The 26,409-nt window shown below is 42.4% G+C and overlaps 2 protein-coding genes across 2 annotated transcripts in view; one reads left to right on the top strand and one right to left on the bottom strand.

Annotated features, from left to right (window-relative positions):
• Positions 1 to 26,409, bottom strand: part of LOC141991359 (guanylate cyclase 2G-like) — a 120,492-nt gene that overhangs the window by 42,360 nt on the left and 51,723 nt on the right. The window contains exon 22 of the mRNA XM_074959654.1: positions 12,914 to 13,060. The gene's annotated coding sequence lies outside the window, so the exon portion shown is untranslated. The remainder of the gene's footprint in view (positions 1 to 12,913; positions 13,061 to 26,409) is intronic.
• On the top strand, positions 12,260 to 24,276 carry TECTB (tectorin beta). Its single transcript, XM_074960061.1, has 11 exons — positions 12,260 to 12,356; positions 13,393 to 13,492; positions 15,453 to 15,643; positions 16,160 to 16,302; positions 16,406 to 16,478; positions 19,953 to 20,056; positions 20,148 to 20,231; positions 20,801 to 20,963; positions 22,520 to 22,589; positions 23,674 to 23,706; positions 24,173 to 24,276. Exons 2-11 carry the CDS (start codon positions 13,417 to 13,419, stop codon positions 24,223 to 24,225), a joined length of 990 nt encoding a protein of 329 aa, XP_074816162.1. The 5' UTR covers positions 12,260 to 12,356; positions 13,393 to 13,416; the 3' UTR covers positions 24,226 to 24,276.

Here is a 26,409-nt window from a genome sequence, read left to right as displayed (position 1 = left end):
CCCATTCCAAGCCACCCCCACCCTACTTTGAAACAGGCAGCTCCCAGCTAACGTAGTTTACAAAGCTAATCACACACACACACACATACAGAGCAATAAAGTATTCAAACAAACTCAGTACTAAGAATCAGCAATATGGACCCATTTCTAAGACTCTCCCAAGGGCCCTCAGGCTTGCCATCCACACTCCAGCGCCACACACGCACAGAGCAGGTGTGCATGGTTATACCCACAGCATCATACCAGAGGGTCAACCTGAGGCACAAAAAGCTCAAAGGCGACATTTTCATACTTGGGTGGCAAAAGTTCAGCATCTAAATCTAGATAGAGGCACTGAAATAGATGTGCCCTGGCTGTCAGAGATGCTAAATAGGCATAGCTCCCACTCAAGTCACCAAGTCCAGTTCTATATCACCATATCCAAGATCGTAGGCTAGCCACCACTGGATAACATATGGGAGTGGGGAAGGTGGCTGTCTCCAGAGTGCCCCCCTTGCAGCAGGGGTGGCCGTGCCAGAATCCCTGCCTCAGTTTCCCTTTAGTCTTCAGCCTATTCTTGTTTTAGTGGCAATTTGCTGCCATAGACATGACTTGGCCTTCCTGCCAAGTTGCTAACAAAAGACCACCCATTCCAGGGGTCCACGTCCAAACCATACCCAGTGCAAAGTCTTCGCTCCACTCTCCAACTGGGCCTAGCGCCACCTTCCCAAGGAGTCTGTCTTTTCTTTTCTTGGGGCTCAGCTTTCACCATTCCTAGGTTCCTTTTCACCTCTCTCCTCAGTCCCGCCTGGGCTCCTTTGGGTTGCCCCCTGCTCTTTCCTGAACAGCCACTCCCCAGCCTTCCTGCCTGGAATCTTCTACAGGCCTCTGTCTGCCTTGTACTCTCCTCTGGCTTCTCAGAGTCTTCTGCGCTCCTGTCCAGCCAGCTCCCCACTACTGGACTTCTTTCCTTTTAAGTCCGACCCTGTCCAGGTGTAGCCAGCAGAGCTAACTGAATAGAGCTGACTGGCCTCAAGGCCTCCTGGTCCTTAATGGCGCAGGCCACCCTATTACAGCATCCAAAGGAACAGCGTGCACTGTGGTTTTCTCCTCCCTGCCCACTCAGATCAAAGCAGTGCTGTTGTGTGCCCATATTCCCAACATCAATGGTCCTGCTGACAGCGGTTTGCCTAGATTATACCTGCTAAGAGAACAAAATCTTCAGGAGAGAAAGCATAATTCTCTGCCAGGTCAGGGTGTACATCCCCAAAAGCACAGACCAAGCCCAGCTATATTCCACCCCAGAATGTTCCTCCCTATATTCCCTCATGGGCTTTTCTGGGAGCCTGAATCAGAGCAGACATATCTGTGCCTTGCCCCCCTTACACCTGTGAGTTTTCGAGCCTGCGTCAGGCAGGACATGGCAACCAGGGTTCATCCCCTTATCTGTTGGGCTCCATTTGCTTTACAAATTTAATACAATCTCTGGGTTACGGAATATTCAAAGATAATCTATGGCTTGCAGAAGTGCCTCCAGGAAACCGGTGAGGGAGCGGGACAGCAGAAGGAGAGTGAGGTTTCTATTATGTATTTATATTTCAACAGCACCCAGAGGCCCTGGCTGAGATCAGGGCTCAGTTGTGCTAGGGCGCTGTACACACACAGAGAGTCTCTGCCCTAAAATGGAGACAAAGGGTGGGAGGGGAAACAGAGGCAACAAGGTAAAGTGACTTGCCCAAATTCACAAAGCAATTTAGGATCAGAGCAGACAACAGAACCAAGTTCTCCTAACTCCCACTCCAGTGTCCTATCCACTAGATCACACCCCTTTTCTGGTATCTGTAGTAAGAGGGAAGAATGGGGCAGGGGAATGGACACAAATAACAGCTATAGTGAGCCAAAGGGGAAGTCAGTAAGAGTTTTTGGTGCAGAAGGGATTCAGGCTCACAGCATTGACATGACTATAACAAACTGATAAATCTAGCTTTAACAAAATCACACTAATTTGCTACAGTTCTAGCACCGATATGCTCTTGTCATGATAAAAAAAAGTAGGGCTGTCGATTAATCGCACTTAACTCACGTGATTAACTCAAAAAAATTAATCACAATTAAGAAAATTAATTGTGATTAATCGCACTGTTATACAATAGAATACCACTTCAAATGTAGTAAATATTTTTGGATGTTTTTCTACATTTTCAAATGTATTGATTTCTATTACAATACAGAATACAACGTGTACAGTGCTCACTTTATATTATTATTTTGGATTATGACTATTTGCACTGTAAAAACAATAAACAAAAGAAATTGTATTTTCCAATTCACATCATACAAGTACCATAATGCAATCTCCTTATTGTGAAAGTGTAACTTACAAATGTAGACCTTTTTTTGTTACATAACTACACTCAAAAACAAAACAATGTAAAACTTTAGAGCCTACAAGTCCACTCAGTCCTACTTCTTGTTCAGCCAATCGCTAAGACAAACGAGCTTGTTTCGATTTATGGGACATAATGCTGCCCGCTTGTTATTTATGCTGTCACCTGAAAGTGAGAACAGGCATTCGCATGGCACTTTTGTAGCCGGCATTGCAAGGTATTTATATGCCAGATATGCTAAACATTCATATGCCACTTCATGCTTCAGCCACCATTCCAGAGGACATGTTTCCATGCTGATGATGCTCGTTAAAAAAAGAATGTATTAATTAAATTTGTGACTGACCTCCTTGGGGGAGAACTGTATGTCTCCTCTTCGGTTTTACCTGCATTCTGCCATATATGTCATGTTATAGCAGTCTCGGATGAAGACCCAGCACACATTCGTTTTAAGAACACTTTCACAGCAGATTTGACAAAACTCAAAGAAGATACCAATGTGAGATTTTTAAAAATAATAGCTATGGCACTTGACCCAAGGTTTAAGAATCTGGAGTGCCTTCTAAAGTCTGAGAGGGACTAGGTGTGGAGCATGCTTTCAGACATCTTGAAAGAGCAACACTCAGATGCGGAAACTACAGAACCCAAACCACCAAAAAAGAAAATCAACCTTCTGCTGGTGGCATCTGACTCAGATGGTGAAAATGAACATACGTCGGCCTCCACTGCTTTGGATCGTTATCGAGCAGAACCCCTCATTAGCATGGAGGAATGTCCTTTGGAATGGTGGTTGAAGCATGAAGGTACATATGAATCTTTAGCACATCTGGCACATAAATATCTTGTGATGCCGGCTACAACAATGCCATGTGAGTCTGTTCTCACTTTCAGGTGACATTGTAAACAAGAAGTTGGCAGCATTACCTCCTGCAAATTGTAACCAAACTTGTTTGTCTGAGCAATTGGCTGAAGTAGGACTGAGTGGACTTGTAGGCTCTAAAGTTTAAATTGTTTTATTTTTGAATGCAGTTTTTTTGTACCTAATTCTACATTTGTAAGTTCAACTTTCATGATAAAGAGATTGCACTATATTACCTGTATTAGATGAATTGAAAAATACTATTTCTTTCATTTTTTACAGTGCAAATATTTGTAATAAAAATAACTATAAAGTGAGCACTGTACGCTTTGTATTCTGTGTTGTAATTGAAATCAATGTATTTGAAAATGTAGAAAACGTCCAAAAATATTTAAATAAATGGTATTCTGTTACTGTTTAACAGCGCGATTAATTGCAACTAATTTTTTTTAATCGGGTGATTATTGCAATTAATTTTTTTAATTGCTTGACAGCCCTGAAAAAATGGAAGTAAACAAGAAGTCCTGACATAATTTAATAACAGCCATATACCTATTTTCCACAGCAAGATAAAATAGCAGCTGTGGAAAGACTGATTTCTAAACCCTAAATCAATATCTGGATCATGATAAATTATTTAAGAACAGTTTGTGTTCAATGCTCCATCTGTCTCCTGTGATGATCAGTGGCTAGCGTACCTACCTCCTTTTCTATTTCTTATTCTATAACATGGGTATTTTGGTGGATTAGGATGATGTACAGATTGTATAATAAACTGGGATGTTGTCTTCAGCAGCTCTTAAAAATAAATTCAGCTCGTAAACTGGGAAAAAGTGCAAGAGTTCTTGTTCAGACCTGCTGGAAGATGTATGTTCACTTGCGTTAGCCCACGCCCTGTGAAAGGGCTGGGAGCTTAAGTTCCACGTTAGTACTGGGGGTTTTGGCATGAAGCCCTGAAGGTCTTGAAAACCTGACTCTCCAGACACTAAAGAGTTAAAAATATAGGCCAAGACCTTCGAGAGAGAATAGATATTTTGACCACTTCAATTTTTGGGGTGACCAACTTGTGACATTAAAAAGGGGCTTGAATTTCAGCCAGTGCTGAGCATCTGTGCTCTGAAATCAGGTTCCTTTTCACACATCTCAGGTTAGGCACTCACAATCACTAGTCACATTTTTGGACCTATACATTTTTTTGCACATGTAAAACACGTTTCTGAAATAGCTAAGCATATGCTGGTTTCTTTTTTGAAGATCTGGAGCTGTCTTTGTTCATTGTCTTCAGCCGTATATCAAATCAAATGCCATGTTTTAAGTCAGCTGGAATGATCAGACATTACGGGAAGGCCAAACTCTGTATTTCAGCCCCTTTCCAAAAGAACTAAGCAGAATCAGCTACAAAGTTACACCAGTTGGTACATTCGGTTTTTCCATTGGTGCGAACAGAAAAGAACTGTAGATTGGATGCTTTTGCAGCCCCCTCCCTCACCCCAGATGACTCTCATAGTGCTAATTTAGGCCACCAAATATGGGACACTATGGGGAGTGTGTTCAGTGGAAAATGTGTCTGTCTCGTGTTTCTATCCTCCCCAATTAGTCCAGGATGTGGCCACTTTAAGAAGCATCCTCTTTCACTAGACTGAAAATTCCCCAGCCCTGACTCTGAGCTACTCTGAGTTTTTACTGGGTACCCAGTTCTCTGTATTAGAACGGTGGATTTGGCATGCAGGCATTTTAAGCAATGGGGCACGAGGTAACAGCACTTTCATGTAAGCCTTTTAGTTTCTTTTGTCGCTACCACAGGTCTTGATCTTTTTGCAATGTAGAAGAATTTTTAGTGGAAGGGGAGGAAGGAGAGAGAATGGGTCACTTGTGTCGTTCATTACTTTAACTGATTCTCTCAGGCTGGCAGCCAGCACTGGCACCATAGCTATTGCTCCAGTAATGTTCTTTTTCTGGACAGTGTCCCAGTAGCACTGGAATGTTGCTGCAGATATGGCAACAGCACTGTAATGCCCCTAACTCGGCATGCGATAGTATGAGACAATCCATCAAGCCTTTCAGAGGGAAATCTGGAGCAGTTGTCTTAGCCCATCTCTGCTCATTACGTTTCAGAAGAGAGCGAGGCTGCATTCCCCAACTTCTTGCTCTGCAGCAACACAGCTGGAGAAACAGTGAGATTGCAGTACAGCAAATTTAAAAAAATATGAAAAGCCAGGTCCTTACCTGGTGTAACTCAATGATAGCTTCCCTGGCATCAGAGGATCTGGCCCTAAATGTTCCTTTTAAAAAAATTTAATAGGAAACTTGCATTGAAACCTTAGAGTTTAATGAAATGAAATCACTACCCAATGCGACAAGTTAGTAAAGCTGAGCAAATACTGGATTTTCCAGTCAGGGACCAAGTCAACAAAAAATTCAGTTCCGTTTGAACCAAAACCAATTTTTTCCAATATTTGTCATTGAGTCAAAACCTTTTTTTGAATCAACCAAAATAGTTTCAGTCAACTCAAAATGAGGAGTTGGGTTTTTTTAGTTTTTCATTTCAATTTAGTCATTCGGGGTGTTTTTCTCTTTTTTTGTGTTTTTTTTTTTTTAAACTGGCCAAATTTGGAAGTGAAATGACGTTTTAAAATGAAGAGTCAAAATGAAGCATTCCAAAACAAAAAAACCCAAAACATTTCCAAATGGTCCAAACAAAACATTTTGTCTATTTTGAGAAAATATTTTCAGGGTTTTTTTCTTTTTGGCGAAAACTGATTTGCAAATATGGGTTGAATTTGACAAATATTTTGGAGTCCCCAAAAATGCATATTTTGACAAAAATTCTATTCGCTGAAAAAAATATCACCCAGCTCTACTAGTTAGAACTGAAAGGGTATGTCTACACTGCAACTAAAAACCCACGACTGGCCTGTACCACCTGACTTGGCCCTCAGGACTCAGGCTGAGGGACTTTTAATTGTGGTGCAGACATTTGGGCTCAGGCTGGAGCCTGGGCTCTACGACCCTGCGAGATGGGAGAATCCCAGAACTCAGGCTGCAGCCCGAGCCTGAATATCTCTGCTGCAATTAAACAGCCCCATATCTCAAGCCCGCAAGCCTGAGTCAGCTGGCACGGGTCAGCTCCGGGTGTCCAACTGCAGTGTAGACATACCTGAAGAGTCCCAATGGAAACAAATTCCCAGGCAAAAACTTTGTAAGAGAAATTTTAAAAGAATATTCATTTAAATTAGATGATAAAACTGGGTATATACTACAAAAAAATCACATTTGTGAGCAGTCATTCTGGTTACTAATAGATGTTTACTTCTAGCATGTTCACACCACTTTTAATGGGCCATCTTGAACATTCAGGTGAATGACTGGTTGATATAAATGTCTGGGGTATTTTTATTCTTCTCCTGTATTCACACACACAACACATCAGGGAATACCTGCATGAATTAGAGTAAATGCTTTCCATTATTCACCTGTTTAATTAGCTCAGCCATCCAATCAGGAAACAGAAACACCATCATGAGCTCAGGTGATCGACCAATCACACACCATGACTAACATTATGAAGAGCTGAAGCACTCAGTTCCCAAATACTCCATGAACTGAAATGTATTCACACTACCTGTTAACTGAACAATCACTAATAACAAATATATTCATACAAATCAGGGCTTGTCGCTGGATAATTCACAAGAAAAGAAAAGGTCTAACTTTCTGGGTAAACTAATGGATAGTTGGATCGTTGCTTTTAGAGGTTAATATATTTTGTACTTATGTAGATCTCCTGTCATCCAAGATCTCAAAGCAACATACAAAGTATGAAAATAAGCCTCACAACATCCCTACAGACTAACTACTCTCCTAAATAAGGACTACTAGGGTGAATAAAGATGGCATGATCAGGCTGTCAGGCCCAGAACCTGCAAGGTATTGGCTTCCAACTCCTGTTGAAATCAATGGAAGTTAGGAGCTTAGATACCTTTGAGAATCTGGGCCTTAGTTTTTAATCAGTCATCTCTCTCTTAGGCAAAACTCCATGGAAATGAATAAGTACTTCAGTATTTGGCCCAATTTTTCTATAATGTGCTTTGAAACATATTGCTCAAAACAACATCAATATGAAGTGGAATCTAGGGTTCGGGGTTATAGGCCAGATCTAATTCCCATTGAAATCAGATAGACCCTTTCCACTGACTCCAGTTAAAGTTAAATTAGGCCCCATAAGATCATTGCTTATAGATCTGAGCATCCATCAGCTTTATTCTCTTATCCAGTGTAATAAAAATCAGATGTCATAATATTCATCCCAGCATAGACTAGTTTCCATCATGTAACAGCCGACAGTAAATGTTTGCTCAGCTCTCAGTCAAAGGAGGGGACCAAAGCAAAAGAGACAAGCTGGCCTTTTAGGTTAGGTTCACAACAAAGCTTTCATTTACTCTTTGTTGAGATTTTTACTGATACGTACACTGTTAAAATGTTGCTTAAATTAAGGGGAGGGGCTGGGCAATGAGTCTCAGTGGTGTACTTTGCTATTTAATGAGCTTTTATTTTTTTTAAATTACTCAGAGAAATACAAACCTCCCCCAGGTCTTAACCTTTTATCAGCCCAGGTATCAAACACCGGTTGGCCTAAGTACATTTTGTGCAGTCCTTGTTTCTTATGCAAATGGAAACATCTATAGACCAGTCTGCACTGTAGTCGAATTTGTTTCATGGACTTCATTCTGTTTTGTACTTTTCACCTAAAAGGAGTATCAGGTAGCTGGAGGCTTTTTCCCCTGCCATGAGGAGATTGTGGGAGATTTATTTTCTTCCTAAAATTATTGAGATAAATCCATCTGAGTGCAATTCCACTGAAGTCAGTTGGGTTACCCAAGGGGTGAATATTTTTCATCACCCTGCTTCAAAGCAAAAGCACTACTATGTAGTCAATCTTCATGTATTTTAAGTGTTTCTACTAATGCTATAGGATGATCAACCAAAAATATATATGCTACTGTCTTTGTCAGTCAGGGTGTTTGTATTATGTCCGTACCTACATAGCTCTTGATCAAATCTCAGTTAAACGCCTTGAGCCCAAATCCAACTCCACTGAAGTCAATGGAGTCGCACTTTGTCTACCACAGGGCTGAATTTGGTTCCTGGAGTCTGAAGAATTGGGATGGGCAGACTTGCAAGGACAAGCTTTCTCATGAGATCCTTCCTCTTGTGTTTGGGCTGCACGTATCCTGTCTCATGATGCTTTGACACTTATGTTGATGTTTCCAGTCCTAAGCAAAACTAGGAAGTAGAGAATCACAAAAGCAATGACAACAATAAGTTAACCACTCTATCTCAATCTCTCTCTCTCTCTCTCTCTCTTTTTTTTTTTTTTTTTTGTTAAAACACACACCACAAATGTTCCATTTAATTTTGGATCAAGAAGTGAGTAGATGTTTGAATTTGGGCTTTATAAAGTGACATATAGATCTGGATTTTCAAAATCACTAATTCCAGGATTTCTGGTCAGGGCCCAGGCTCATCTGTAATTGGATTAAACCAGCTGACTCATGCTCTCTAGTTCTTGTATAATGAACTATTCTTTAACTCAGTTGCAATGACAGTGGACTAGGGTCGAGTGGCCTGATCTTGCATGTCAATACATGTGTAAGTAATTTCATTTAAATCAAAGGATAATTATTTACAGAATTGGGCCTATGAGGGCAAAAGGACCAGCCTATTTAATATACTCTGGTCTAGTCTTGCAATTGTTATGTGACTAAAGGTTGCAGAGTCAGGCTTGTGGCTTATTGTTTGAAATAGGGAATTGTTAGGTCCAGTATTCCACTATTTTTACTTGAAATATCATGGGCTATATTGTACCCTCACATTGTAATGAAATCAATGGGGAGTTCTGCTTAAAAATTCATAGCCTGAGATGGCCCCAACATTTTTACTATTAAGAAAATAGTGTTTATATTACTATAATTCCACATTAGAGAGACAAGGTCGGTGAGGTAGTATCTCTTATTGGACCTATTTCTGTTGGCAAGGGAGATAATGTTTCGAGGTTACACAGAGCTGAAAATTAGGGCTCAAACTCATCTCTCTCACCAACAGAAGTTGAGCCAATAAAAGATATTACCTCATCCAACTTGTTCCTCTAATATCCTGAAACCAACACAGCTACAATGCTGCATACTAGAATTCCACATAACTGATTGCTTATTTTTAGACCAAGTTCCCCTCCAGTACACCCCAAGGACAAACTGTTTGTGATATTGGTGACTAACTCATCTCCTTAGGAATGAGAAGGAGGAAAAAATGGCAGGAGTAAAGAGTAAAGAGAAGAGGAAGTTGCACATCGCATTAGAAATGTTAATACACATTAAAAACTTCCCTAATACTAACTCACCATGTAAGGAATCACTTTAGTTGTATACATTTTATTGGGAAAATCTAGGCTGGGTTTTTGTGGGGTTTTTTGGTAAGTTTTATGAAAAATTCAAAATGTGGAAGTTGTTTACATTTTGCAGAATTCAAAACAGAGCAATTTTTCCCCATTTTTACAAAATTGTTAATTGACATTTTTATTGATACCATTATCAAAACATGTAGCTTGCTGAAAATTAGGTTTTCAGACAGCTTAAATATTTCAATCAACATTTTGATAGCAGTTTCCAGTGGTTTCTGATACAAATCCTTGACAAAAATTTGTAATTAAAAAAAGGCAGCAAGAGTTTTGCAAACAAATAACCCCCCCATCCCTTTTATTTTTTTAATAATTTTCATTTTGAATGAAAGGCTGGTTTTTTTATTTAGCTATTTTGCTTTTGAAAACTGTCAGCCTTCTCTAGGCAAATCCTCACTGGACATCTGCACCCTCTGAAGTCCTCAAACACAATGAAAATGCCAACTTCCTGCTGTGTAGCAGGCTAAGTTCCCTGTAAGCTGCGCGACTGCGCAGCAGGCTATCAAGGGCCGTGCAGGTGGGGAAAGGTGCCAATCCCCCCACCCAATCCAGCCCCACAGGAGCCGCTGGGGAAAGGATCCCCTCCCCTGACCCAAGCCCAGCCCTACTGGAGCTGCCACAGCCCAGGAGAGGCACCTCTCTGCCAGAACTGCCACGGCCCAGCCCAGTCCAGCCTCACCAGAGCTGCCATGGCTGGGGAGAGGCACCTCTCACCTGGCCCCAAGCTGCTGCAGTGAGAGAGGGCTGGGGGGAGTCCTCTCTCCCCACCGCAGCCCCGGGGCAGCCTGGACCCCAAACCCCTCATCCCCAGCCCCACCCCAGAGCCGCACCCCCCCGCACCCTAACCCACTCTCCCAGCCCTGAGCCCCCTCCCACACTCTGAACACCTAGGCCTCACCCCTACCACACATCACCTCCATATTGGTGCACATAACAAAATTAATTCCTCATACAGACAAAAGAAATTAGAGGGAACACTGGTAGCAGGGATAGGTGGTGGGCTCTGCACCTCCTAGCATACAGCCTGGTGAAGGACAGAATGTGGATGAGCTACAATCATGATTATTGGGTCTCTGTATGATCTACTGTCTCAAACACCATGTCATGGGGAAGCCATGGGTTATATGTGCCGCTACCCACATACATTTGCAGCCACAGCTGGCCACAATGTATGGTGAATATAGGCCTTTTGATCTGGCTCTCCGCACAAGGGTGACTTTTATCCATTATGGACGCTTTTCTGGGATTAGGTGCAAAAGGCAAGTCCCACCTAAGGAAATATATTCCATCTTGGATTCATGTGAGCATCTGCAAAAGGATAATAAAATCTACTGAAATATGAAAGAGCCCCAATGCTGGAAAATAATCTATTGAATATTGTCTCCTGTGTCTATCCGAGTGACATTAGAGGGTGGGATTTTCATAAACACCCAAGCGAGGTAGGCCCTAACTCCCATAGATATTCAATAAGAGTTGGGCACACAGTGTCCGTGACGGGGATGTGGGCAGTCAGGTCTAGTGGTCAGAGCAGAGAGGTGCCCAAGCCAAGGATCACAGACAGAGGCAGAGCCAGGGTCAGAACTGAATTCAGCAGCCAGATGCCAGAGCCAAGGGTTAGACCCAAAGTCAGAGGTCAGGAATCAGAGCCAAGGTTAGGCCTGGTCTACACTGGGGGAGGGAGGGGAGGAGAATAGATCTAAGTTACGCAACTTCAGCTACGTGACTAACATAGCTGAAGTCGACATACTTATATCTACTCACCACGGTGTCTTCACTGCGGTAAGTCGACAGCTGCCACTCCCCCATCGACTCCGACTGCGCCTCTCGCTCCGGTGGAGTACCGGAGTCAACGGGAGAGCGCTTGGCGGTTGATTTATCGCATCTTCACTAGACGCGATAAATCAACCCCTGCTGGATCGATCACTCCGGAACTAAGTGTAGACATGCCCTTAGACCGGGTTACCTGGTGTGAGGTAAGGCAAGAGCAGGGCTGGACCAGGCAGGCACAGGACCTATCATAACTGTGGGCAAATGCTTTGAGCAGCCAGTGAACTGCTGCTGCAACTGGTCTTAAGAGCCAGTCTGCTGATCCTTCCAGGTGATGGAACGAATCATGCAGCCTGCTAAAGGCTAGTTGCACTTATTAGATTGTCTAGAGAGTAGATCTGCTGCAGGCCCTGCTTCCTCACACATAGTGCCCTTGTGCTTGTTTGAAATTCCCACCCAATGGGCATTCAGTGTCTTTTAAGTAAGCAGATTTCAGGCAGCAGGCTTCCTGCCAATAAAAAAAAAATCCACATACTGTCTTCCAAGTTAAGATGTAAAACAAATTTGGTGCAACTTTCATACTGTTAGCAGAATTCTGTTTGAAGACCATAATAAATAGGTTTAAACCTCATTCAGATAGCATGAATAATGTCTACCCTAGAGCAGGGGAACTGAACTTTCCATTCAGTTACTTTGTACAATTCTTTTTGGCCATCCTACCCTATTGGATACTACTGGTTGATTGAGATTTAACCAAAGATGGGTCCCTTTCACAAGATGGCCTATATAAAGTGACGATAACGCCAGCTGGATTCATTTGAAAGAAGGACATCTTGGGAAGAGCAGATACACAGCTAACAGAATAAAACAGGGAGAATGAACACCTGAATCCTTTGCCTGTTCTTGTCTTGTAGGTATTATATTCCTTAAACTTCTAATGGGTGCATGTGATTTTTTTAAAGGAATTGTCACTTAGATATACAGTATAAACATTTAATATATTATTAGAAAAACAGGCTGATTGATTGAAAATGTTTTTTGTGTTGAAAATACTAATTCCAAGGAAAAAATTGTTTTTCTATCTGGGCACATTACTGGCTAAATGATACTTGTTATTTCTGTCTGCTGAGTGATCTGTGTAAGCTAGAGGAATTACCTAAAAAGTGTCTAGTATGGAAAAATACAAGTATTATGGCCCTGATCCTGCAAACTGTTCTGTGCTGGGACCATGCCTGCATCGGTGCAGAGCAGCTTGAAGGTTTGAGGTCTGTGACTGAACTCTTAATACTATTAATTCATATTGCTATTTTGCAAACTCAGAGGCTAATATTAAAGGAGAAATCACATCATTCACTCAACAGCTTTGCATGAGAGAGTGAGATATATATTGCAGGATAACAACCATCCGGACTGAATATGGGAATAGTTTCTCTGTTTGGCTAATAAGTAAAGTGTATTTTTACTCACCTCTACACTTCTTCTTCCTTCCAATTAGCTCTTCTCTCTCTTCTTCTGATTTCCTTGCTTGATTTTGTTTTTCCTGCTTCTCTTTTTTCCCTCAAATTCATTGTCTAATTTCGATTCATTCATGTTTGTAGCTCTTTTGTTCTGTGACTTTTATAGGAACAAAAAAGAAATCCTTAGCAGTGATACAGATCCATTACTAGACTCAGATGCTGAAATTATCAATAATGATGCCAAAGAGGCAGAAGTGCTCAGTAAATATTTCCGAGCAGCAATTGCAATCAAACTGGATGACGTATCAATATCACAGAATGATTTTTCCAGCAGTGACTAAGGAGCATGTTAAACCACATCTACAAGTCTATAATTGCACTTAAGTGAATTTCAGAGACATTTTCTCTTTTTAAAAAAAATTAAAATTTTTAAAAAATGCATTAAGACCCAACAGCATTTTAAAAGGCAAACTCTGCTTTTGTTATCAGTGTATTCTTGGCCCTTTGGAAGACATGGTGATTGTTGCTATTTATCTGCTGGACATCTTGGTTCAAGCCTTTGCAGCCCCCTGCAATCCAAATAAAGCAGGTAAAATAACTTCAATTTATTTTTCTAAATAAAATCTTCTCTCACAGTTAAAGGAAGCCAAAGGGTTTCTGGTTAGGTAACAATGAAATATCTATCTTGAGGGATTTAAAGTTTTTAATTCTGGCACAGTTTTTATTGGTCTGACTTTAGTCTCAGCTAACACAGAAAACAAACTAAGGCCAAACTAAGGAGCGGTCACAGTGCATAAAGTTAAAGATGTGTGAATCTCTGCAGGATCAGGGCCTAAAACAGCCCTGAAAATAGAAATGAATCTAAAGCATTCTAACATATCAAGGGCTACATCCTGCAAATCCTTGCCACATGAGCAGGCATTACTCATGTGAGTAGTTCCATTGATTCCAGTTGGACTACTGACGTGCATAAGGGTTTGTAGGGCTGAAACCTAACATATATAACCAGGGTACTGTATTAGGGGGGTGAAAGTAACTTTCTGATCCTCCACTGAATTCTGCCTGGGAGCCCAACTGGTTTAGTGCAGGACTGGGACCTTGGCTTGCAACTTTCAAAAATTAGAGAACATGTATTAGAAATTTATCCAGGATCCCTTAAAATATGAAGTATCACTTTATCTGCATGTCCACTGTGCTTGTGTCAACAAAATGGATAAGCAGGAATCATTTCCATGAGCTATTGATGAATTTTAACAGTTGCTCATGAGTAAGGTGCTTTACTCATGTGAGTAGTCTGACTGAATTCAGTAGGCATACTAATGCGTGCAAAGTTACTTGTGGGTGAGTGCAGGATCAGAGCGCAGTTACAAGGAGGATCAGACTGGGAGTTTTGAAAGTTCATTGATTTAAAAAAAGTGGAAATTATTAATGTCTCCACAACTACATTCTCAATCCTGTCTTCCTTGAGCACCCACAACTCAAAGCAAAGCCCGTGGCTATGCCGGGAATTCAAGATCAAGCCCTATGTATCCCATAAGCAGCAGTGTGCTTTGGGTTGGGGGGGATTTTTTTAAACAATATTTTGTTTCTGTAGCTAGCAGTCTAATTTCAATTTTCATCCCACTAATGTTTAGGCTGCTTTTACTTTTTATATATTCAAATTCATGCAACCTGCTTCCATGTAAATAAGAAGCACTATCCCTGCAAGACCAAGTAAACAACCCTATGCTGTGATGTGTAATATCTGTACTTCATGTCTGGGTCCAGCCTCTGTACTGACCGTTATTAAAAAGTTTGGTCTGTTTGTTTCATCTTTTGCAAACTGCATTTTGGCTTGGAAATTGTGACAATTATGTTTACATTGGCCCTGTATCGACAGCAATGGATATTAATATAAGAACTTTTAGTAATAGTATGGCCCGGATATAAAGCTGCTATGAATAGATGTACGTCTCCTGAAGACAACAAACACACTTGCCCAGGTTATTTTCAATGAAGTCAATAGTGATATGCTAATTGACACCAGCTAAGGATCTGGGCCCATAACATTAACGTACGGTAATATGACAATTTTCCTTGTAGTACAATTTCACTTCATTTTTTCTTTGTTCTTTGATCAGCTGTTCTAATTTTAATAAAATTTACACAAAGGGTGAAATTCTGGCCCCTCTGAAGTCAAAGGCAAAACTCCCCCAGACTCCAATGGGGACAGACTTTCACCAAAAGAATTTCGATTATTATGGTTTGCTCTATAGATTTAGGCTGGTGGATTGGATTTTCAAAGAGACCTAAAGGCATTTAGCCAGGCAAATCCCAGTAGATATCAAATTTAAATCCAATGGTATTCAAATGCCAAACTCCCACAGGCCCCAAACCTGCTTCCTTTAAAGTTAGTAGATAAACTTCCACTGACATCAGATTTAATCCAGTTTGAGGTAAAGGTAGATCCAAATGTAAACTCCAGATGCAAACACTACCCACAAAGTTCAGATCTAGATCAGTCTTAGCAGGAGAATGCAACTTAGAATACCTGTATTTTTTCCTTTTAGACATCATTTTGGTGTATTGCTATCCTAAAACCATCATTACAAAAATTCCCGAATGTCCCTATGGATGGGAGGTTAATCAATTGGCTCTTGGAGGCGTTTGCTACAATGGGGTTCATGATTCAGGATACTACCAATTCACGATTCCAGATTTATCGCCCCAAAACAAGTCCTACTGTGGAACTCAATCAGAGGTAAGTACATCAGGGGCAAAAATTCGCTTCCCACGCATTGGCAGCTACTTTGTACAGCATGGGCCAGTTCCAAAGCCCACTGAAGTCAGTGGAAAGATTCCCATGACCATTAATGTTCTTTGGGTCAGGCTATACATGCTGTAACTGAGGCAGGCAGGATGTAAACTCAGATGATTTGTTCTAGGGCTTTTCAATATCATGGATCATTAACGCTTCTGTTGGAAGTCAGATGGTCCTGCATCCCTGGCGCAGCCAAAACGCACATGGGATTAGGTCCATGTTCAATTCATCTACATGTACATTACCATTTTCTCATTACTTGAGTGCCCAGCTCGCGGCAACTGGGGCCTCAAGGCTCTACTGTAACAGAAATGCATAAAGAACCAGAACAGATTGTTTTGCTGATCATTTATGTCACAAGAACGGCCTTTTCCTGTTTCAAACATCAGGCAGAGGTCCCTGTTTGCATCCAATTTTCACTGCCAGCATTTCTCTCATTGTCCCCCCCAACTGCAGTTTAAAAACCCTATCTATCACTTCTACAACTCCATCATCTCCAACGACAGCTCGGTAATTGTGAAGAGCCAGCCTGTGAATTACTCATTCACCTGTACTTACCATGCAAACTACTTGGTCAACCAGGCTGCCTTCGACCAAAGGTAACTCCCCCAGGAGGAACAGACTCCCCCATTTTCAGCACAGGGCTGGCTCCATTATCAATAACATATGTTTCAGTCATACGAAAATTTCTCAATTTTCTAGAGTGGCGACAGTCCATGTGAAGAATGGGAGCTCCGGTTCATTTGAAAGTCAATTATCCCTCAACTTCTACTCTGTAAGTGCTCCTTCTCAGCCGGTATTTAGTCTGTCAGAGCCTGCACAATGGGGTGAGTCCACTCACTTCATGGGAGCCGTTCCATATTTCCACCAGCGTCCATGAGAAGGGAATCCAGCCATAAGAGCGCCTCTGTTTTGTACGGTACTGAGCACACTGTCACCACGCAGCAGATAATGAACATGGGATTTATGGGGGGGGGATGTCCTTATTTCTAATAAATTAATAAGGATCAATCTAGATGGAACAGAGTAGCTCATATACCATTTTTAAAACATGTAATGTCCCTTTGTGGCACAGATTTCGCTGACTAGAGGCGTGTTTCTCTCTTGCATGGTTACAGATTTGACTGGTGTCAGAAGAAACAGCCAAACTTTGCTTTTAGCCTAAACAAAGAACTGTGTGAATCCACAGACACTGCTTCTATCCTCCAGTCTCACAAAATATAGAAGCCCCTTTCATTCCTCCTGAAATTTGCTTAGCTGTTCTCTGATGAGCTGGCTGCTTAGTGTTCCCCTGAGATCTTTAGTTCACACTGGATTTGATTTCCAATGTTTGCCCCTTGCCAGCAAGATTTCCTTTTAAAGTTCTACCACCTTTTTTTTTGGGGGGGGGGGTGTCTGTCTGCATTGGCAGAGCAGCAAACCAACCCCTGAATCTATTTCCAGAAAATCACAGGGTAAGTGGAGGGTAGCCCAGTAGCCTAGATTTTACATGAATAAAACGCAACACTAGTAATGATATGGAGCCAAATCCTGAGGCCAGGCTATGGGGAGGCTTTGCATATGGATCCTCTACAGGGCTTGGATGGATGGAATCTTCCCCTATACCTACTGGATTTAGGGTACCAGTGGAATCTTCCCCATCCCCGCTGGTTTTAGGGAACCAACAACCAAAGGCTTTGGTCCCTGCTTATTTGTGGTGTGTGACTGATCTGTTAAATACCACAATCCTGTTGCTAGTTCCTGGCTGAATGATGGGAGAATAACAAATGATGGAGAATGAACAAGCTATTTCCAGTCTGTTCTTAAGCCAAGTTAATTATTTGAACTAAAATTCTTGAGGCTCCAAGGAGTCACAAACAGCCAATAGTCCCCCTTGAGTACTCACAGACTACAAATAATGACCACTATGAATAAGTGTGGCACTAACTCATGACATGTACGGGCAAAACATGAGTGAATCACTACTTTGTTAGGGCTGCTCAAAATGTTCTGAACAAAACATTTTCTCTCTATAAAATGGGAAAAAGCTCAGTTTTGGTGGAATTTTCCATCAGCAAAATAGCTGCCATGATGCCTCAGGGGAGTTACAGTTCTGGGTCGCTCATGCCCCTTTTGCCCAAGTGGGCCCAGCTTCCAAGCCAGACTCACTCTGTCATGAGACAGTGCAGTTTCTTTTTCACCCCCAATTCAAGATGAAAAGAAAAGGTCAAAATATCAAAATTTCCTGCAGGATGAAAATTGTTTTGCAATGAGCTCCATTCTTTGTACTATTCAAACAGCTCTAGTTTGGGACATAATATTGCTTTATCACTACAGGGATCCTTCCACCTCTGCTAATCGCTCTCACGGTGATGCCAAATGGCTCAGAGTGAAACTAAAAAGCATAAGGGGCTTGGGCTTTATAAACATTTGCATGCAACTACTTTGATTGCCCAAATGGCCGTTTGTGCGCACAGACTCAGTAACCACAAGCCCACATAAACATTTTCACCTGCACAGTTTGGTGTCATAATGAAATAAACAAACTGGGGGAAGAAACTAATAGAAAAATCAATGTCAAGTGGTACAGGTCAGGAAAACCAGCTTCAAAAGTGTAGCTCATTGCAGGGTGAGGATTAATGACACTCAAACCACTTGTGGCTTCAGCATGACTTAGAGGTTCCTTCTGTTTCTTGACAGAGAGTGTCATAGTATCTATGCTGGCATCTTAAAAAAACATGTTGAGTTAGGCTTGTGGCTGCCTCATGCCTTCAAATATGTTAATCACCTCAGGCCAAAGATAACAAATACCTTCCCAGTGTTTTCAGGATGGTTAACATTACCTTGTGTTGTAAAAAAGAATGTAGAAAATTCTGCTTTCTCCCAACAGAGGGCAGCAGGGAGCCTTACATTTCCCCTTCCAAGTCTTAAACCCAGAGGAATGTGCCAGGGCCCTCCAACAGAAAGCACCTGCTGTTTTACCAAAAAACCACGTCAATAGGTTGCTACTGGGATGAGGCCAATGCAGCAGATGTGGTGGAGCGAGTGTACTTGACACGAGGGGCAGGGGTGCGCACTTCAGCAGTTCACTGCAGGAGGGATTTTGCCTGACTCAGAATTCTTCCGGACGCTCCTGGGCCGCTCACACTGGAGTAGGAGTTCCCCCATCCTTTCAACGGAGGCAAAGTACGTGTCTGCCTCCACCAGGATGCTATTAGCACTTTCAAGGGACTAGGTAGCAGCAGAAACTTTGTACCATGATGCGTTTCCTCAGCCACAGAGTCAGGCAGGATTAATTCCATCGCAGCCATAAGTATGGTGCTCTTATCCTTCGTCCCTTGCCTCCTTCTCTTGGCCATCTCTGCAGGTAGTGAATCTTATAGACCCTGTGAGGATTGGTACATCCAGTTTCTGCATTCCCCGTCATCCATTCTTCCTTCTGCAACAAGGCTAAGCAATTATAAACCAGTGTAAAGTTCTTAATGTCACAGACATCCCATGATTGTTAGCCTAGGTACAGTCTTTAGGTTTAAGTTCAATACAGGCAGCCTATTGGATATTTCAAAGCTATGGCTACAAGAGACTGCTGTAATGTCTCTAGGCTTTTGTTGTCCAGAGGAATGTGAGAAAAACAGTGCTAGAGAATGAGAAAGTTAGGAAACAATGCAAGGGAAGAAACAGATGAAAGATGGTTCTGTGGAGCTCTGGGGCTGTGTATCTTTCTATCTAACCAGATAGATAAAGCTTTGAACTGTACACCACACTTTCGTTTACACAGTTTCAGTCTCTTACTAGCTTTGTTTTACTACAGTGCAATGAGAAGCTGCAAGGCTCAGGGTCCCATGGAGACATGCTTTGTCTGGACATCAGCACGCAATCCTTGTCAGTTCAGCAAAACACATTTTGCAACTCAGACTGTCTTTTGCAGAAGCCTCTTCTTTCTTGCTGGACATAAACATAAGGTAGCTGGCTAGCCCCTTTCCTGAGAAAAGGAAGATGGTTTCTTGAGCCTTCCTGCAACTCGATTTCACAATTTAAGCCTTAATCATGTCAGTGACTGTTGTGCTCTGACATTATGGGGGAAATGCTGTTAGCAAAGATGGATGGATATAGTGATACGTAAAGCTAATCGTGTCTGACCCCATATCAGAGTACCCCGATCAAGGGAATCCAGACTTCTGAATTCCATTTTTCTGTGCTTGGCTTTATTACGTAATCACGTCTTTGCTCTGGTGGTGTTATTAATGCACGCTGCCTCTTTCTCTCAAAGAATGCCAAGTTTTCAAGCAAAAAAGAAGCCCCCTTTGTCGTTGAAACCTCAGAAATTGGTTCCGATGTATTTGCTGGAGTAGAAGCCAAGGGGTTAAGTAAGAGGTATGAAAGGTATTGATTCATTTACAACTGGGAACTGTCGCTGACAGATAGTTTGTTGCTGATGTCAGTGTATTGGTTGGTTTCCTCACAGGTTTAAAGTAGTTCTGAACAACTGCTGGGCAACACCTTCATCTGAGTATTTCTACCAAATCCAGTGGCCACTGATCACAAAAGGGTAGGTAATTATATGAGTGAGGCCAAACGATGCGTTACATGGGTGAGTTACGTGAATATCAAGTTGGGTGTTTTTAGGTCATGTTTGTACTGGTTGGCAAAGCGTGATGTCTACAGTCATACAAAGTGTGCACAAGAGGGATTGGTCTTGCGGTTTGCGTAGCAGCCTAGGAGTTATGGTACTGAGGCACGTAGTCCAGGACAGATTAATAGGTAATAGCTTGTTACCGAGAGGACTTTGTTGGGCCTCCAATGTTTGTAAAATCATCCAAGGATACCAAAAGTAAGAGGGTTGCATGAAGAAGCTGTATCACATTCTGCTTTCACTGACACCCAAGCAACCCATGTATTCCCCTACATGTCATACTAGTGCAGCTGAAAGCAAAATGACTATCAAGATGGGCTCGAGAAGAGCATTACGAATGCCTGTCTCACTCCAGTCTCAGGCAAAGGGAGTATCCCGATGCTGCTTTTCGGAGGAGGCTAAAGAAAGCAGAGCATCAGAAATCTAGGGGCGTTAGACCTTGCAGCTGTGTCTGTTCTCATGACACTTTTCAATGTGCAATTTAGGTGCGCAACGGACAACTCTATCTTAGTGCACGAAAATGGGAAAAACAGCCGGGCCACCTTCCAGTTCAATGCTTTCCGGTTCCAAAACATCCCCAAACTGTCCAAAGTCTGGCTGCACTGTGAGACACATGTCTGTGACAGTGAAAAGTTTTCCTGCCCTGTGGTAAGTCCCTCCGCTAAGGATTAGAGATGGGCCCAAGCTACAAAATTCAGATCCAGGGTCATCAGCCCCCAGTCAAGTGTTTGGAGTCTGGGGGTCTGGTCTGTTTCTTTGCTCTCAAGAGAAGTTTCTTCATTGTGTAGTTATGTTCTGTCCACTAGAGGGAGCCAAAGCAAGGCACTTGTAAGAGGAGTCAGCACATACTGTCCCTACGTTGAGTAGGCTGATGTCTGCATTTCAAGTTTGATAAAATGGTTTGGGGCAAATTCAGTTTTGTTTTGTTTTTTAAATGGAAAAAGTTCAGTGAAAGATTTGTATAGAATTTTTTTCAGTATTTTCCACCAGCAATAGAGCTGAGTGAAAAAAATTATCACAGTTTTGAAAGAAACGGTAAAAGAAAACAAAAATCACAAGTGTTTTTCAAAAAATGTTCACTGTTTTTCCCAGCCCGCTCTATGAAACTTTTGTCCCCCTGACCCATGACATGCAACTAAGGCCAGGAAACAGTCTCCTACCAGTCCTCCTGGGTGTCCCAGTTATCATCACATGGAGCCAGGAATGAACAAAATCATTTATGAAAATAAAGCAAACAAAGCCCCCTGAATCCCTGGGCCTGGAATGGAACCTGACAGAGAGCCAAGCTGGTGGTTGCAGTACTTCCAAGTATTCCCATTATCACGATTCAGCTGCCACAAATCTTCCGCAGCCAGCCTGAGGGTATAGGATGGGGATTGTCTCATTGGCATGCACAAAGAGCTCCAGGAGTCTAACAGCTAGAGGAGCCCATTCTGACCAGGAAGGCCCGCAGCCTGCCTGCTGCAGATAAGCTTGAACCAAGGTGGTGGCTCTGGGGTTACAAGCAATGTATTTTTCTGGAAACCAAAGTTACCATGTGCAGCTTGTGTAAAAATAAACAAGTTATGTAATCTGGAAGGGCCAAGGAACAGGCAAGATCACTCAGGCTGTAGTGCACTGGTTCCAAGACCAATAGTGACAGAAGGCATTATGCTACGTATCTGGCAGTCTATGAGGAATGAATTTGGTGGTCTCAGGCCACTCCCCAGTGGACAGGAATCTCAGCTGGCAATAACCATAGCAGTAACCTCAGTGACCACCTTGTAGAGCGGCCAAGTATTGAACACATGGGGATCAACCCTGCTTTCCCCTCTAGAGGGGGTTTCTCCAACCTATTGTAGAGAGGGCAGGTTGGCCAAGTCTGTGGTTCGATACAAGACATGGGTTTTGATGGCAGCTGTCATTTCAGCACCTTAAAGTAGCAGCAAATTAATTTGAAGGTCATTTTTTAAGGACTGCTGCCTATGGCCCGTTTGAATCCACTCTGGGATTCTCAGAAAATATGTAACAGGGATAGTCTTTGAAGCGTGAGAGCTGGTCCTGCTCTACCCCTCCCAGGAGTGATGCAAGGAGCTAGTAATTGGAGTCTATCAGGTTTCATTTTAAAATGCAAAATACAGGGACTGACCGAGATTTCATTTTCTAACAAAGGAAAACTTCAGGGTTTCTTTTTTTAAATAAATGACTCTGTCTGTTCTTTTGAGCCATGTGAAAAACGAAAACGACGCACCGAACAAACCGGAGGCATTCTAGCAGCGGAATTTGCAGTACACAGTAAGTGTGAATGTTTTCTATTTGGAAAAGAATTTCTCTCTCTTACGAAGTGTCACATATGGGAACAGTCAGTCATTCTCCGAGCAGGGATGACAGTAAGAGGGAGAGGTACTGCTTCCATATACATTTATCCCTAGTCAGAGAATGGAGAAGATTAGCAGCAATTAAATAACGATCTTTAGACTTTGGTGGTTACTTGGAAGGGTTGAATTTTGCTACAACTGCTATAGAAAGACCAGTTCCAAAGTCCCTCCATAGATAAAGCGACCGTTAAGTTCAGTGACTATAATCCTGGAATACCCATGTAGCCTGGGTTAAGGGGCTGCAGGCAGGGATGTTCCACTGTGGGGGGGGGGGGGGGGAGAATCTCCCCTAAGTCTTCTGTATGCCAGTGAATCTGTGCTGCAGGTGTTTCTATGGATAAGGCTCTTTGGCTGGTGGATCTGCACAACTGTGGATCCACTTGCCGCTCCATCCAGTGATATCCCCCCTCCCCAACACACACACACACACACACACACACACACACACACACAGAGAAATGTAGCTCAAACCCATCATGTCCACCTATGCCTACTTCTCCCTAGAGGAGGGCCCAGAAGTTAGCACTCTTAGGACTGTAGGATCCAGCCCTCACGTGCAAGTCTTTTCGTGTGGATTCTTTGAACACTATGGGCCTAATTCTCATTTACACTAGGGACCCTTTACACCAGGGTGACAATTAAATCAACACCAACTTTACAGCCCCTTTATGCTACCTGAGCAGTATAAAGAAGCCTTTAGTGTAAATGAGAATTCTCCTCTCACTTACCCTGGTGTAACTTCACTGACTTCAGTGCTCTTGTTCCTATATGCACACTTACATCAATGTAAGCAAGAGGAGAATTAGGCACTGGAGATGGGAGGAGGATTAGTCCTGTTCAGCGTGAAGTTCACAGAGATGTTAAAGCCATGAGAGAAAATGCTTATCAAAATGTGACATATATACCTGCATGTTATCTGTTCTGTTCCCCCATCACACTGCTGGATTTTGCCTTCCTTTAAACAATGCCATCCAATTGTTCTCTTTTCTAATATTATACAGATGGAGGTTTATCCGGTTACTACAACTTCTCAGGTAAAGAGCAAAATAAGACACCAAAAATGCCCATCCCAGAAAGCAACTGTCCATATCAATCCCATATGCTTTTTTAAAAACTTGTAAATCTACTCAGAGCAAATGGAGTTCCTACAGAAGAAAGAATTTTCAATATCGATTTTTATTTTGCAACGTTTATGTGGTTTGTTTCCTTTTTTGGCACTTGGGGTACCTTGGACAGTGAAACTAGACCTGTCAATTGCACTCTCTTCTAGTGTCAGTTTCACTCTTATTTTCATGCTTAGAAAAAATGCCATGAAAACATTTCTATTCCTGTTCGGATTTGTAAAACACATTTCAAAAGCCTAACACGCGGACCGAGTCACTTTAGGGAGCTCAGATGCCAACGCGATGGGCACAGGATCAGAACCTAAACAGAATTTAATTTAAGACATTTGAAGATTTCACCTGAGAACTTACCTTACTCTCTGTGATTTCCTTGCAGCTATTCTCAGTCATCTAATCTTCCTGCTTGGAATCTGTGCTGTTTTACTGTGAGACACAACCCAGCTGCAGTTCTCAAATCATTCCCCTGCTCCCCCGCCAGCCCAAACACACTTTGTCATGGTACTTTACTACTTAAAAATGTGTTTATTTTACTAACGGGGGGTAGAGGGGGAACTTATTGTTTTACAGGAAAAATAAATAAAACATGGCTTGATTTTTGTTTCTATAATAATGGGAAATAATAACACTGATCTTTCTTTTCCCAACCTCTGCAGTTATTTTATAAAAGTGAACAGCAAGGGCTTACATGTGCTGTTCACTTCTCCTCTTTGAACTGGTGTGGTGTGAAACAGGGCTTGTTTCTAGTATGCAAGAAACACAGGGACATGCAAACTCAGCACTTCCCAAAGCTGAGCCCCCTTCAGAAATAAACGAACAAACAAAAAGCCCACCAGTTGTAGCCCCCTTCCACTGGGTCTTGCTAAAGACTTCCCCAGCTCAGTTAAGGACTCGATCCTGCAAGATGCTGAGCAGTCAGCCATGATCCAGTGAAGCACTTTAAGCACAAGAGCTGTCCCATTGAAGTCACGAAGTTATTCATGTGCATAAGTCTCAGGATCAGGCCCAAATGCTCAGCACCATACAGGACTGAGCTCTCACACATCTCGTGCACCTCACCTCCTCTCCCTACCCCTGTGAGCCCAGCAGGGGTCTGAGCACCACACAATGGGAAATGTTGCATTAACTTTTACCTAGACCTATGTTAGCCATAAAAACTGACTCGGTGGAGAAGCAGATCAATATAATCTAGCATGGCTCCATACGAACAGACACCACTGTTGTCAGCAAGGGTCACATGCGTGATCAGCAGCACAAAAGGCACAAATCCTCACCCCTTGAATGAGAGAAGTATTTAAAGTGCAAGCTTCTTGGGGCAGGGACTCTCTCTCACTATGGACAGACAGTCGGAAGGTGTGACGGCAGCACGTGTAGGCATACCCAAGTTAGACGTGATCAAGCTAGCTCACTAGAAATATCAGTGGAGGGGCAGCATGGGGCCAGCCACCCCTACATATGGAGGGTTCCATAACTGGGGGGCTATACTGCTATGTTGCTTTTTTTGAGCGAGCTAGCGCAAGCAAATCTAACTCCGGTTTGTTCAGCTCCTGCTGTAAAAGTGCCTCATGACTACAGTGTTCAAACAGCATCTCGTACAATGGGGCCCTGATCTCCGTTGGGGCCCCAAGATACTATCACAATACAAATTATAATAGTAACAACAATTCTGAGCTGTCAGTAGGTGGATGGTAATTATCACCTCTGGGGATTCCCACTAGTGGGAGACATGACCATTTCCCAGGAGCGAGATGTGTTGAGCTGTAGAATGGTGTCTTATGGGAAGTGATGGAAGGTCCATTGGTTGACACATTTGAAACCAGATTGGACAAAACACTTGAAAATGTCCAGAAAGGACCATTCTTCCAGTGGGCAAGGAGATGGATGGAGGATCTAACAGGTCTTTCCATCAAACTTTTATGTATCTATGATAAAAGAGACTAAAATGAATACACTAGGTATAATCAGTTTTTATTTGCCCCTATTAATCCCAGTGCCGGCACTACACATATCTATACATACAGTACAGTACAGAACATAGAACATGACTAAACAAGAACATAGACAATACCAGACTGGATCAGATCTGAGATCCACCTAGTCCAGTATCCTGTCTCCAACAGTGGCTAGCACCAGATGCTTCACACAAAAGTGCAAAAAGCCTTGTGGCAGAGAGATGGGGTAATCTGCCTCACATGCCAGTTTTATCCTAATCCCAAATCAAGTTTGGTTTAAAGCCTGAGGCATCTGGTTCTATCTCCTTTTCAATGCACTTTGCATTAACTATCCTAACTCTGTCTGTTCTTTGTTAGCTAAGTAACCATGCTGTCCCTCTTTGAACCCTGCTAAATTCCTATAATAGCTGCATTCTTTTCAAGCTACCATTTTAATGTGCTTGCCTTTTTTCCATTTCATTTATTGGGATCATTGCTCCTGATGCTATAATATCCTGTTATGGTTCCTCCATTCTTCCTTCCCACTCCCTCCCAGCTGCACCGGTTTGATACATCTTGTCTGACTCTAGGCTCTTTGGAGCAGGGGCAGTCATGAACTATGTAATCATACACAGCACTACCACATTGAGGCCCCATGCCCTGGTTGAGGCCTCTAGGTGCTACC

Source organism: Natator depressus, chromosome 7 (genome assembly GCF_965152275.1).
Source record: "Natator depressus isolate rNatDep1 chromosome 7, rNatDep2.hap1, whole genome shotgun sequence".
NCBI lineage: Eukaryota > Metazoa > Chordata > Testudines > Cheloniidae > Natator > Natator depressus.
Note: the sequence above shows the minus strand (reverse complement) of the source record. Positions and strands in the feature narration are given on the sequence as shown.

What these genes read in the sequence shown, in the direction of transcription:
- TECTB (XM_074960061.1), top strand. Translation starts at nt 13,417, where the DNA reads ATGGTGATTGTTGCTATTTATCTGCTGGACATCTTGGTTCAAGCCTTT. An exon ending in TATCCCTCAACTTCTACTCT is followed by an intron (nt 16,479 to 19,952) that starts GTAAGTGCTCCT and finishes TTTCTCTCAAAG; the next exon opens with AATGCCAAGTTTTCAAGCAA. An exon ending in CGGTTACTACAACTTCTCAG is followed by an intron (nt 23,707 to 24,172) that starts GTAAAGAGCAAA and finishes ATTTCCTTGCAG; the next exon opens with CTATTCTCAGTCATCTAATC.